The sequence below is a fragment of the Furipterus horrens genome, unplaced genomic scaffold (genome assembly GCF_987537825.1).
Source record: "Furipterus horrens unplaced genomic scaffold, mFurHor1.1.pri manual_scaffold_13, whole genome shotgun sequence".
In the NCBI taxonomy this organism is placed as follows: Eukaryota; Metazoa; Chordata; class Mammalia; order Chiroptera; family Furipteridae; genus Furipterus; species Furipterus horrens.
The window spans coordinates 14,247,342-14,261,008 of NW_028327183.1; the positions used below are offsets into that span (position 1 = coordinate 14,247,342).

The 13,667-nt window shown below is 40.7% G+C and overlaps 1 protein-coding gene and 1 non-coding gene across 2 annotated transcripts in view; one reads left to right on the plus strand and one right to left on the minus strand.

Moving 5' to 3' along the window:
- The window catches only part of KCTD19 (potassium channel tetramerization domain containing 19), a 28,009-nt gene extending 14,650 nt beyond the window's left edge, over positions 1-13,359 (minus strand). The window contains exons 1-2 of the mRNA XM_090259013.1: positions 13,129-13,359; positions 8,023-8,319 (exon numbers count right to left, since the gene is read on the minus strand). Coding sequence (XP_090115139.1) covers positions 8,023-8,319; positions 13,129-13,359 — 528 coding nt within the window. The remainder of the gene's footprint in view (positions 1-8,022; positions 8,320-13,128) is intronic.
- LOC149994077 (U6 spliceosomal RNA) lies at positions 11,261-11,365 on the plus strand. Its single transcript, XR_016507987.1, has one exon. It is a non-coding gene; the product is annotated as a U6 spliceosomal RNA (small nuclear RNA).
- Positions 13,360-13,667: the final 308 nt, after the last annotated feature.

The following is a 13,667-nucleotide window of genomic DNA, read 5'->3' on the forward strand; positions in this document are numbered from 1 at the left end:
TTCTCCCTTCTCTGCCTGAAGAGCATGGAGCCTACTCCAGCCAGAGGGGGTCATCCCCCTCCTTTGTTCCCACAGACCCGCAAACATCTCTATCTGGGCCTCTGGCTTGTCCTCCACCTTTACTGAGCTATGGAGGAGGGCTGCGTTGATGCAACCCACTTTCTAGTTTAGAAGTTAGTGAATAGCAAGGAGCACAGACTGCTGTGTTAAATGAAAGAATGCACAAAAATGGAGGGCTGAGCCCTCTGTAAAGCAAAGCAAAGAGAGACATGGGGAAGCCAAAAGTTTCTATTAAAGAAACAGACTGTACTCATAGAAACTGAGGAAGATGCTGAGTATCCAAAACCATAGGAAAGCCAGCACAGGATTACAATGGGAAGAGCCCAGAGAGTTCAGAGAGCAGTAAAAACAGCAATTCCCACTTGGTACCTGTAGTCCAGGGAGAAGAGCTAAGGGGGAGAGGGACAAGGGCAATGGAGGGGAGGGAGAGAGGCTGACAGGAAGAAAGGGTTCAGCTTGGGTCTGATTGGTGTTGGACTGAAAAATATTGGATGAAGCTGCAAGAAAAGAGTGAAACTAGGGAGAGCCTTCAAGAGACAACATACCATTCCAAGCTCCTGCTAAGCTGCCTGCATCACAGGAACTTGAACCTGCCATTTACTTCACTTGTAGATTCAAATCCTGAGATTCTGTCTCAGTGAAAGAAACGGTGGTGCCCTTCAACAACTCTAAATTGGCCACCAGGGAGGGGACATACTGGGGGAGGAAAATGCCTGCTTGGGAGAACAACCCATTCGAGGATGGGCCTGGATGCCCCATCTGGAGGTACTACTTGGTTCCCAGGTATATCCTTTGGGGTGGGTCAGAAATGACAGTCCAATTAGTTTGAGAGATTTATTTTGTAGAAATAAAATCTCCCTTTCCTGCTACTTCCACTAATGTAAATTGTGAGCAGTACCATTTCCCCCACAAAAGGCATGTCTGAAAGATCTTAAAAAACAAACAAACAAAAACCCAAATCCACAAAGATCACAATTCCTGCCAGTCATTCAAGTAACGCTGCATGCCCTAGGCCCATGAGCCTCAGCTAGGTTGTTTTCTAAACTCTCTTAGCCAATCCTTGTTCTAATTTCTAGAAATCCAAGGCCTTCTACTCAACGGAAGCCACTTGAGTGCTGTAAGAATCCCCGGAAAGCATTCCTGAACTCCTCATGCTGTTTTATTGTTCTCAGTAATACCTACTTATCTCCCGTAATAGATATTACCTCCAATACAGTGAAACCCTGCCTGTTTGCTCTCTGCTGTATTTTCAGTACCCACCACAGTGCCTGTAGGATCTCAATACAGTTTTGTGGAACATCAGTGGGTTTCCTCTCACAGGCCCTCACCTGGGGCCGTGGCCCACAACCCAGGCATGTGCCCTGACAGGGAATTGAATTGGCAATCTTTTGGTTCACAGGCAGCGCTCAATCCACTGAGCCACACCAGCCACGCCTGACTATTACTTCTAGGATTTTGATTCTTCATATGTTATAACCTAGAAAGTTATTAGAAGGAGGATTTCTTTAGGGAAATACAGACTTGAATTCAGATGGCTAATTGCTAGCGCAGGGATAATTAATGCTGTTTTTGGCCTAAGTCAATCAGAAGTAACATAAGACTGACGGCGCAGGGCAAGGCGTGTATGGTTGCCAAAAGATGGCTGAGAAGTGCACTGCTGGCAGAGCTTCAGGACTTAACAGAGATTTTCCAAAGCAGCAGCAGTGTTCAGAGATGCCTTATGTTCCGATGAGGGCTGTTGGAAGGAAAGTGATGGTGAAGGAGCTTGGGGGAGCTTGCAAATCTCCAGCTGACTTGTAAAGACGGGGAGGGCCAACATGACTCTGAAGCTCAGGGGAAGCAAGGCTGGGAGAACACAAGGTTGTGCAAAATAGTGCTATTGGCCAAAGAAGCCAAATAAGATACAGCTCTCAGTGTCTCAAACCTGTCCCTCCACTGTCAGCTCGTTCCCTCACCCTGCAGAAGTAGTCAGTTTCACAAGTCATCTTGGGTGCATCATTTAATGTTTATTAACACCTGTTAGAGGTTGGGTACTGCAAGAGATGCTAGGAATGCAAACATGAAAAGCATATGGGCTAGTGAGGGAGAAAGACATATGAATGAATACATGATTCCAACAGAATTAGCACTAATATGAGAGAGGAATCAACTCAGTCATGAGAGCAGAAAGACAAAAACTCTGCCTGAAAATGTAAGGCTAGGCTTCCGGTGGGCCATATTTAGGCTAAATTCTAAAGGGGATGAATTCTAGAAAGAGGTAACAGCGAGTGAAAAGGTGCGGAGAAAACATCTGGGGTGCTAAGGGGTGTGGCTTAACTTCAAAGTGTGTGTGCATATGTGTGCACCCACATGCCCATGTATACTCATAGGTGTGTCTATGTGTTGGCATATGAGCCAGAATAAACAGATGGGCCATCCTGTGAGAAGCTATGTCAAGGCGTTTACACTTGAGTTGCCCACTTACCCATATCCACAGACAAGCACACTGTTGGAATGAATATCTGCTGTTTATGTTATGTCTCTTCCCAAGATCACAGTGGTAATGTCTTCACATTGTGAGTAATAGGAAGTGTGACACTCTTACTGGTCTGTGTTCTTAAACAGTATCATTTGTGTGATCAACATAAAACTCCTCGGCTCCCTTGAGCACAAGGAATGCAGGCGTATTTGGGTTGCTTGCTGGTAGAATAACGCTCACAGGTGCAACAATTTAAATTTCCAATGAGAAGTCACCAGAAGGCAGTGAAAAGGAAACACAAGTAGCAGGTACTGTCAACATACTAAGTCCTCAATGGACTTCAAGAGGGCAAATAAAAAGGAATCAACAGACTGCCATGAACCCTGAGTCCTGAGAGTGACCCTGAAGGGAAATCTCACACTCTGCAGTGGGAAGTGTGACTCCCAACCAGGCTGAAAGCGTGAGAAGCTCAGAGTGGTTTATATTTAGACAAAGGGGCCTTCCAGAATTACACAGAAAATTCTAGGAAGTACTGTGATGTTAATGTATAGATCTTGTAATGACTACTTTGCATTGCCTCTGTGAAGAGACATGGCATTCCTAAGCATCCAGGCTCATGGATTTACATACCAGCTTTGATAACTCCCAAATTTATATCTCTAGACTGACTGCTCCCATATATTCCAGACCTATACATCCAGTTGCCTCTTCACCATCACCACTTGGATGTTTAATAAACACCCCTTTCTTTCCTCTCAAACTTAACACATTCAAATCCTAACTCCCAATTTCCCCTCCTAAGTTTGCACATCTCTCAGAATCCACCATTCACCTGGTTTCTCAGGATACAAACAGGCATTATCCATTCTCTCATCCTACCTCCAATTTATCAGCAAACCCTGTTAATTCTATCACCATGACACAACCAGAATTTGAACACTGCTAACTCCACTATTACCAGCTTAGGTCAAACCACCACCATCTTTCATCCTCCTACCTGATCCTCCTGCTCCCTTCTTTGCCCCATGAAAGTCAAGGCCAGGGGTCAGCAAATTTTTTCTCTAAAAGGCCAGATAGTATATATTTTAGGCTTTGAGAATATGGTCCCTGTTGCAACTATTGGACTCCGTATTATAGCCATAGACAATATAGGAGCATGGTTGTGTTCCGATAAATCTTTGTTAAAGGACATTGAAATTTGAATTTCATATAATTTTTTGTGCCATAAAATATTTTACTTTTGATTTTTTCAACCACCTAAAAAATGTAAAAACCATACTCAGCTCATGGGTTATACAAAAAGGGTAGAGGGCTGAACTTGGTCCATGGCTGTAATTAGCTGAATCCTAGTATAATATGAATAAATTTCACATTATATAAATGATAAAATGTACCCATTTAAATTGTATGGTTTTTACTATGTTCACAGGGTTGTACAAACATCACCATGATCTTATTCAACACCCTAAAAGAAACCCTATACCTATTAACAGTCACTACTCATTCCTTTCCACCCTATACCTCAGCAATAGGCAACCACTGACCTACTTTCTGCACTTATAACTTTGCCTATTGTGCACATTTTATATAAGTAGAATCATACAAAATATGGTCCTTTGTGTCTGGTTTCTTTCATTTAGCATAATGTTTCAAAGTTCATTCTTGTTACATATGTCAGTATTTCATTCCTTGTTACTGACAACTACTATTCCATTGTATGGATATACATTTTATTCATCAGCTGATGAATATATGGTTGTTTCCACTTTTGGCTATTATGAATACTGCTGCTATGAAAATTCGCCTGGAAGTTTTTGTGTGGGCATGGTTTTTATTTCTCTTGGATATATATGTGGGAATGGAACTGCTAGGTCATATGGTAACTCTATGTTTAACTTTCTGAGGAACTGTTTTCCAAAGAGGCTATACAAATTTACATTCCTATCATCAGTGTATGAGGGTTCTAGTTTCTCCACATCCTTGCCAATGCCTGTTATTGCTTGCCGTTTTGATGGTAGGCATCCTAGAGGTTATGAAGGGGTATCTTATTGTAGTTTTGATTTTGAGCATCTTTTCATGTGCTTATTGCCCATTTGTATATCTTCTTTGGAGAAGTCTCTATTCAAATCCTTTGTTCATTTTTAAATTTGTTGTCTTTTTCTTGTTTAGTTGTAGGAATTCTTTATGTATTCTGGATACAGGTTCCTTAAGAGATATGTGATTTGCAAATATTTTGCTCCATTCTGTGTGTTGCCTTTTCACTTTCTTGATGATGTCCTTTGAAGCACAGAAGTTTTAAATTTTGATGAAATCTAACTTTTCTTTTCTTTTCTTTTTGTTGTCAGTTGTGATTTTGGTGTTGTACCAGAGAAACCATGGCTTAACTCAAGATCCAATGATCTTTTTAAAACTTGAATGTGATCAGTTCACTTCTTTCTTCAAACATCTCCAAAAGCTTATAACATTTAGAATAAACTCTTTGTCTTCAATGTGACCTGTAAGACTATGCAAGATCTGACCCCTGGCTTCTTCTCACCTCACCTTCTACCTTTGGCATCTCTCTGCCTCCCGTTACAGCTGGCGATGGCTTCTGAGTCTGCTTCCTCCAAACCACTCTAACCTCAAGCATCTGTGTTTGCTGTTCTTTATGGCTGGAAGCTCTTTCCCTGGACATCTGCATGACTTGTCCCCTTTTCACTCAAGGTTCTGCTCAGATGTTGACTTGTCAGTGATGCCTGCCCTGACCTCAGTAGCTTCCCTGGCCTCAGTCACTTGCTGTCTGCTTACCACATACTATACACACTACACATTTGTACATTAAAAAACAGACAGATTAGATATAAATGTATTATTCTATCAACTACATTCCAGTACTACAAGGGCAGTAATTGATAGAATAAATAACAACTACACACACCAAAGAAACTCATATAAACACATTCTGAAACCCCAAGAAGTCCTAGAATAACAGAAACGCTCTCCTTCGCTATTACACAGGAAGCACAGGCTATATGGTTCATTCTTGTATCTCTAATGCTTGACCTGTGATTGCTGCTAAATTCACAATAAATGTTACATTTATAATCTAGACAATAATAGGTATCAGGTGTGCTCTTTGAAGGCCAAAGCTACAGGCTGGGGGAAGGTGGGATGGGCAGGTGAATGAGGGTTGGGACAGATAAGGGGGTGTGGATGTGGGGAGATGAGGAGGGGTAGAGGGCAGAGCAGCAATGTGAGCCCTCTAGGAGCTTCCTATCTCATTCTTCTTGTTGGTTCCTTCTACGTGGCTTTCCAACAAAGCCTACCATGTTACAGATAATCCTGAGTTCGATATTCCACCTGTTCAGTGCACGGGAACTTCAGCTAGTTGGAGGCAAGGTCCCATTTTTATTGTTAGAGGCTAAAACTCAGGGACACTACAGTGAAGAGCACTACCAGTTTAGAATAGTTTAGTTATGTGCTGTCCAGTGTGGTAGCCATCAGCCACACGAAGCTAATGTGATCGTCTGAGATGTGCTGTAAGTGTAAAAGACCCATCAGATTTTAAAGACTTAGTACAAAAATAGAATGTAAATATATATCAATTTTAATATTTTGATTACATGTTGAAATGACAGTATTTTAAGTATATTGGGTTAAATAAAAATGTATTATTAAAACTGATGTCATCTATTTTTTTAAATGTGGCTACTAGAAAATTAAAAAGTACATGTTGCACACATTATATTTTTATTGAATAACCCCCTTTCTATCCTTAAAGCTTACAGGAATAATGGCTAGTACCCAGAAGGCTTTCAATAAATACTGGCTGAATGCATTAAGTTGGGCTGCCTTAGAAGGGTCTTTAGACTAAGAATTGGCAAACTCCATTTTCTCCAAGCAAAGTGTTTGTACATTTAGGCAAGAACCTGAGTATCTGAACAGGCTTTAGCAGTGAATAAAGTGATGGAAATGTGTGAGATTGTTGATTTGCTTGAGATGGCTATTCATTCTCCAGCTGTATTTACACTCTATTTCAAAGAATAAATACTACTTAAGCTGTGCCAACCTAAATATTTATTTCTTTGAAAACATTATTTCCAAAAACATAAGCACTTGTTTTATGGTCTGTTTTAGTAGGGCCGATCCACATGATTCATTGAATACTTCAACCGCTCCACTCACCACTTGGAACTTTGGAATTGGACCAATTCATTGGCCTCTGAGTAGTTATCTCCCATTTAGAAGATACTTTCCAGTTATATTTTGTCTCAGTTTTGGAAGTGAAGACATCAAAGAAGTTAAAGGGTTTGATCAATGTTTGTATTATAGGCTTATGTTCTTTAAAGTCGTTCTTCAAAAAATTGCCTTAATGTTTTTGATTTTCTGCAATGAACAAGCGACTCCTTCTTTTTCCCCACAAAATTGTGCCTTGGTATAGAGTTATCAGCAATCTTGACATGCCAGACCATTTAAGTGATTTTGAAGCCACTTGTAAGCAATCTAGCCTAGTATTCCATTCTTGGGGTACTTGAAAAAAAATTTAATTCAGGTGAGTAGCTTGAACAACAACAACAAAAAAATACTACAACCACTGCACTGGAGTATGTAAGTATTTTGATTTCCAAATGCAAAATAACTTTTAAGAGAAAACACTGAATTATTTAGTAAGGAGTATCCATAAAGACATATATTATAAATGCTCTCATTCCTACATGACCCAGATATGCATGGTCTATCTCAATTTTCTTCTAAGAGGTGTTGGGGAGGCACAGTTGGTCATGCACTGACCTGCAGTGTAGCTTGTTGGGTCAGTGGCTGTGGAGATAAAGTAAATAACACTTTGTCCAGAGAGTGGGATTAATATGGAGCATGGCCAAGGGTCCTTCCCAGTTATAATATTTAGTTCTTCCAGGACGAAAAAAGCCACAGAAATGATTTCTGTAGTTAGGAGAAAATTTAAGGAACAAGGTAACGTTCTTTGGATGGAATAAGTAAAGGCATGTAAAGCTCTTACAATGAGAAAACAATAAGTTTTGGAAACAGAGAAGTGAAGGCAAATAAAAAATTCTGCAGTTTGGGGGACTTTTTCCTTTGTTGTAAGTGAATTTTATGGAACTAACAGGCACAATGAGAAGTAATATTCTTGATTAATCTTTTAGATTTTAAATTTCAGACACAGTGTATATAAGAAACCCTACAATTTCTAAAGTTTCACCTTTTCAAATTCAAGAACAAAAACAGAAGAAGCTTAAAATAGGGTTTCCAAGAGTCAAGGGCACCATCTCAGGTGGTGATAAGTCCCATTCTGAGTCCATGGTGGCAGGCTGCTTGTATAGATTAGGCAGAGTCAGGATGAAATCCTTTATTCAGAACATGCATTCCCATCGTATTGTTTATTATTTTAGCTTACTGATCACACTTCCCCATTAAGAGGGTCATCTCAGCAACCAACATACAACATATTTAATGATGTAAAGCCTATGTTTACCGATCACCACTCCTAGAAGATAAGAGTATCTTACCTGCAGCAGAGGCATCAGCTGCAAACCTAGTGCTTGCTCATAGAGCAAGTTCAGTTCTGCACAACTGGAGAAGGAGAGTTTGGAGGTGTAGAGGTAATAGTGCACATGCCTAAATGTGGAACCATCTCTGTCGATGAATAGCCTCTGGCTTTCCAAAGAGGTCAAAGCTGAAGCCTCTTTCCACAATAGGGAGTCTGGGAACTGAGCAAGTTTGTTTCTGGGAACTGAGAAATGCCAGCCCCCAACGTTGAAATGAAACAAATCCTCTGCTGAATCATGAGGAATGCCAGGCTCCTCCTAAAGGGGAATAAAAAGAGAGCTATGCAAAAAATAGAAATTAAAAAAGCATCCACATTGGAAAGTAAAACTATCTCAATTTGCAAGTGATGTGATTTTTCATATAGAAAAGCCTAATGAATTCACTAAGAAGTTGTTAGAATGAGTTCAACAAGGTTGATCAATATAAAAAGTCAATTGTATTTTCATATAGTAGCAATGAACAATCCAAAAATGAAATTAGGAAAACAATTCAATTCACAAGAGTATCAAAAAGAACAAAATATTTAGAAATAACTTTAACAAAAAAAAGTATACTTGTGCTCTGAAAACGTCAAAACATTGTTGAAAGAAATTGAAAAAGACCCAAATAAATGTAAAAAAAAATCCCATGTTTATGGATCAGAAGACTTAATATTGTTTTTTTTAAAGATTTTATTCATTTATTTTTAGAGAGAGGGGAAGAGATGAAGAAAGAGAGGGAGAGAAACATCACTCAGTTGCCTCTCCAACCAGGGACCTGGCCTGCAAACCAGGCACGTGCCCTGACCAGGAATCAAACCAGCAGCCTTTTGGTTCACAGGCCGGCACCCAATCCACTGAGCCACACCAGCCAGGGTAGAAGAATTAATATTGTTAAGATGGCAATACTCCCCAAATTGATCTACAGATGGAATACAATCCCTAAGAAAATTCCATCTCTTTTTTTGCAAAAATTGACACTCTGATATTAACATTCATATGGAAATATAAGGGACCCAGAATAGTCAAAACAATCTTGAAAAGGAGAACAAAATTTGAGGAGTCACACTTCCCACTTTCAAAATTTACTACAAAGCTATAGTGATCAAGATAGTGTGTTACTGGTATAAGAATAGACATATGAATAAGTGGAATAGAATTGAGAGTCCAGAAATGAACCCTTACATTTATGGTTAATTGAATTTTGATAAAGGAGCCAAGACAACTCAATTCAAAGAAGAGCCTTTTCAAAAAATGGTGCTGGTACAACTGGACATTCACATTCAAAAAGAAAAAAAAAAGGATTCTGGACCCCTACCTCACACTACACACAAAAATTAACACCAAATGGATCATAACCTTAAATACAAAAGTTTAAAAAAATTAAAACCCTTAGGAAAAAAAAAAAACCTTCATGACCTTGAATTATGCAATGCCTTCTAGATAAGATACCAAAGGCAAAAGTAAAACAAACAAATTAAATAAAACTTCATCAAAATTAAAAACTTTTCACCCTGGTTGGTGTGGCTCAATTGGTTGGAGTATCATCTCATAACCGAAGGGCTGCAGGCTTAATTCCCAGTCAGGGCACATGCCTAGGTTGCAGGTTCAATCCCTGGTCCAGGTGCGTACAATCCCCAGTTCAGACATGTAGGGGAGATAACCAATTGCTGTTTCTCTCACATTGATGTTTTGCTTTCTAAAAGCAATGAAAAAATATCCTCAGGTGAGGATAAATAAAATAAATTTAAAAAATTTAAAACTTTTATGTTTCAAAGGATACCACCAAGAAAGTAAAAATACAACTTGCAGAATGAAGCAAAATATTTGCAAATCTGATAAAGAACTTTGTGTTTAGGCTATAAAGAACTCTTACAACTCAATAATTAAAAAGACAAGTAACCAAATTTAAAAGTAGGTAAAGAATACAGACATTTCTCCAAAGAAGATACATAAATGGCCAATATCACATGTAAATATAATTAACATCATTAGCCATCAGAGAAATGCACAGAACTCACAATGAGATAACACTTCACACCCACTAGGAGGCCTAAATCAAAATGATAGATAATAACAAGTGTTGAGAAACACTGGAGAAATTGGAACTCTTATACACTGCTGGTGGGAGTGTAAAATGGTGCAACTGCTCTGGAAAACAGTTCGGAGGTTTCATAAAATGTTAACATGGAGTTACTATATGGCCCAACGGTTCCACTTTTACATATAAAGAAAAATGAAAATGTATGTCCACACAAAAACTTGCAGACAAATGTTCACATAAGTATTATTCATAATAGCTAAAAACTAGAAACAGCCCTGGCTGGGTTGCTCACTTGGTTGGGGTGTTGTCCCGTACACCAAAAGGGGTCGGTTCAATTCCCGGTCAGGGCACATACCTAGGTTGCGGATTCAATACCCAGTAGGGGTGCGGGCAACAGGCAACTGGTTGATGTTTCTCTCTTACATCGATGCTAGTCTCTCTCTCTCTCTCTCCCTTCCTCTATCTCTATAATCAGTAAACATATCCTTGGGTGAGGATTTTTTAAAAAGTAGAAACCACCAAAATGTCCATCAACTGATGAATGAATAAACAAAATGCAGTCAATAAAAAAGAGTGAAGTACTAATACAAGCTACAACATGGATGAAACCTTTACACATTATGTTAAGAAGCCAGGCACAAAAGACCACAAATTATATGATTCCATCTATAAGTAATGTGCACAATAGGAAAATTTATAAAGATAGATTGTAGATTAGTGGTTGCCTAGGGCTAGAGAGGTGGGGGGAGAAGAAAGGGTGATCAGTAATAGGTATGGAACTTACCTATTTGGGATTATGCAAATGTTCTAAAATTGATTGTGGTGATAGTTGCACAACTCTGGAAACCTACTAAAAACCATTGAATTGTACACTTTAAATGGTCAATTGTATGGTATGTGAATTATTTCTTAATAAAGTTGTTTTAAAAGGAGGGAATTATAATGAGGTGCTCCCCACCCCATGAGAATGTGCAGGGCTCTCTTGGGATCATACTCGCAGAGACATTAGCTTATTAGGGCCATGGCAGGACAGCTGAATTCTGTGGGTTAAAGGAAGCAAAGATCCTTAACCTTCCAGCTCATTGTTAAAAGTCCAAGGTTATCAGTCCATAAATGAATTATCTATTTTGCTTCAAGATGACCTAGTTTATCAACACTATAGAAACGTAAAAAGCCACACTCAGTTCGGCAGCACACATACTAAAATTGGAACGATACAGAGAAGATTAGCATGGCCCTTGTGCAAGGATGATGCAAATTTGTGAAGCATCCTATATTTTAATAGCATAATCAATAAAATATATTTAAAAAATAAAAGTAGAAAGCTATCAAGCATACAAACCATCTGTATCAGATTTTTAAATTAGCACTACTCTTACAAAAAAGTTGAAGAGTGGTAAATAGTACATAAAATTTTACTTAAGAATCATAAAGCAATATTGAATTCTAGGAAAAAATTATGCATGCTGAAGTGATTGGTATACAATATACTGATATTGTAACTTATTCTGAAATGCATCAAAAATAAGATGGACAGAGGGATAGATTGATGAACATGTGGTAAAACAAATACAGCAAAATGTTTACTGTAGAATCTAGGTGGTGGGTGTATAATGCTCAGGTACAATTCATTCAACCTTCCCGAATGTTTTAAAATTTGCATTAAAGTGGTCCGGGGGGGGGGGAAGAATGTTAAATAGGTGATTGCTAAAGAGAGGGAAAGCCCATTTCTCCAATAAAATCCTGAATCACCTATTTTGACAACAAGGAAGGAAAATAAATGCATGCAACAAAGAAGGGGATGGTGTTCTTTTATAATAAACCTGGTCTCAATACTCAGATATAAAGGAGAGCAATTATGTATGCTACATTTGAGGCTAGAAGAGTTAAAGGGGAAATGAAGAGAAATATTATAAATTGAAAAATGGTGTCATGACTCACAGAAGCAGAGATGGAAAAGCCAATCTAATGAACTAATATAGGCTTTTGAGTCCTAGCCCTCCTAAATATGGGTAAGACTGAACATGGCAAGTTGAAAGTAACTAAGAGCCCTACCTAGACCAGAAAGCATTAATTTGCAAGGCCTCTGGATTTTTGCTTTCTGCTCTCCTTAAATGTGACTAGCTGGTTGAGAGCTCAGTGAAATGTGCTTTGAGTGTGATTTTGGATGCTGAAGAAAACCTGCTTCTTGAAAGTGAGCCACAGTTCTGGTCTTAGTTCCTCTTTTTTCTTTAAGGATAAAGTATGACAAGAAGTTCTTGGCTTAAGAGTTTGCCTCCCTCTTACACATAAATGTCCCATCTATGGGTAGGGTCTCAAGAGGTGCCTGCTACAATGAAGGTAGGGATTAAGGATGTGGCTGTCCTTCGCAGAGTTTTCTTCCCCAAGACTGCTCAGGGACTGGTTAGTGCAGAACTATCCCAGCCTGGGGAGAGCCCTTAATCACTGGCAAATTTAGGGACCTGCAGTACTTGGTGGACTGACTGCAGGAAGCGCGCACTAGCTCTAGTATAGACATCCCCATCCCATCCCAAAGAGCATCATCTCTTTCCCACAGATCCCGAAAATCAATTTCTAACTCTAGAACCACCTCATGCTCTAAAATTAGGACCTCAGCTTCTCAGAGCCAAGTTCCCCAACGTTTCCCATCCTGCCTCAGAGGTCTGCCTCCCAATCCTTCAGGTCTGGATCCCCTCCTCCCCCATTTTACCCGCCCATTCACTGCCTTGCCTCAAGAGTCAACAGCCACAAGCACTGAGATGTAAAGATCTTCACCCAGTCAAGAGGCACCCCCCACGTACACTCATCAGACCTGGAATCCCCCAAATCTTCAAAGCTAGAATACTTCATCCCTCCAAGCAGGAGCATTTTTTCCAGTTCCTCGGACCCAGCACCCAGACCCTTCAAAGCTGGAACCATATCCTCAACTGTCCCAGAGCCAGTAACCTAACCCTATAGGTCTATAATCTTTCACCACATCGCCCTCCCACCCCCAATTCGCCATTTTAGTGGTTTTGGCGCCCGCATCAGAGCGGGCTCCTTACCATGGTTCGGACTCCGGTGGCCGGCGGGCAGGCGCGTGACCCTGGCAATAACGGTCCCCCGGGGCGCGGGAGGGGCGGGGCCGGGGGCAGGGCCTGAAGGCGCGGGGCGGGGCCCGCGCTGGGAGGTCTCGCGAACCGCGACAGGTGAGCCGAGTAGAGCTGAGCGGCCCGGCGCGCCGCGCGGTGGCGGGCAGGGATGGCGGAGCAGTGGGATCTAGACGAGGAGGGCATCTGCCGCCTGGGGGCGCTTTCCCTGGACCAGCCCGGTAGGGCCAGGCCGGAAGCCTAGGGTCTGAGTCTGAGGGGAGAAAACTGAGGCGGAGGCAGGGGAACCTGAGGTAGACAGACACGGGGGCAACAGTGGTGGAGGAGAGGTCCCTGAGACGGAAGAGGGGTCATTGAGGCAGAATGGTTACACTCAGGCGCAAGTGAAGGAACTGAAGTAACCGGGAGGTCTGGGGCGGAGGGCGAGAAATTGAGCAGAGAAACAAGATTAATGGGACACCGCGGCCGGAACACAGAACTAAACAGTGTCTGAG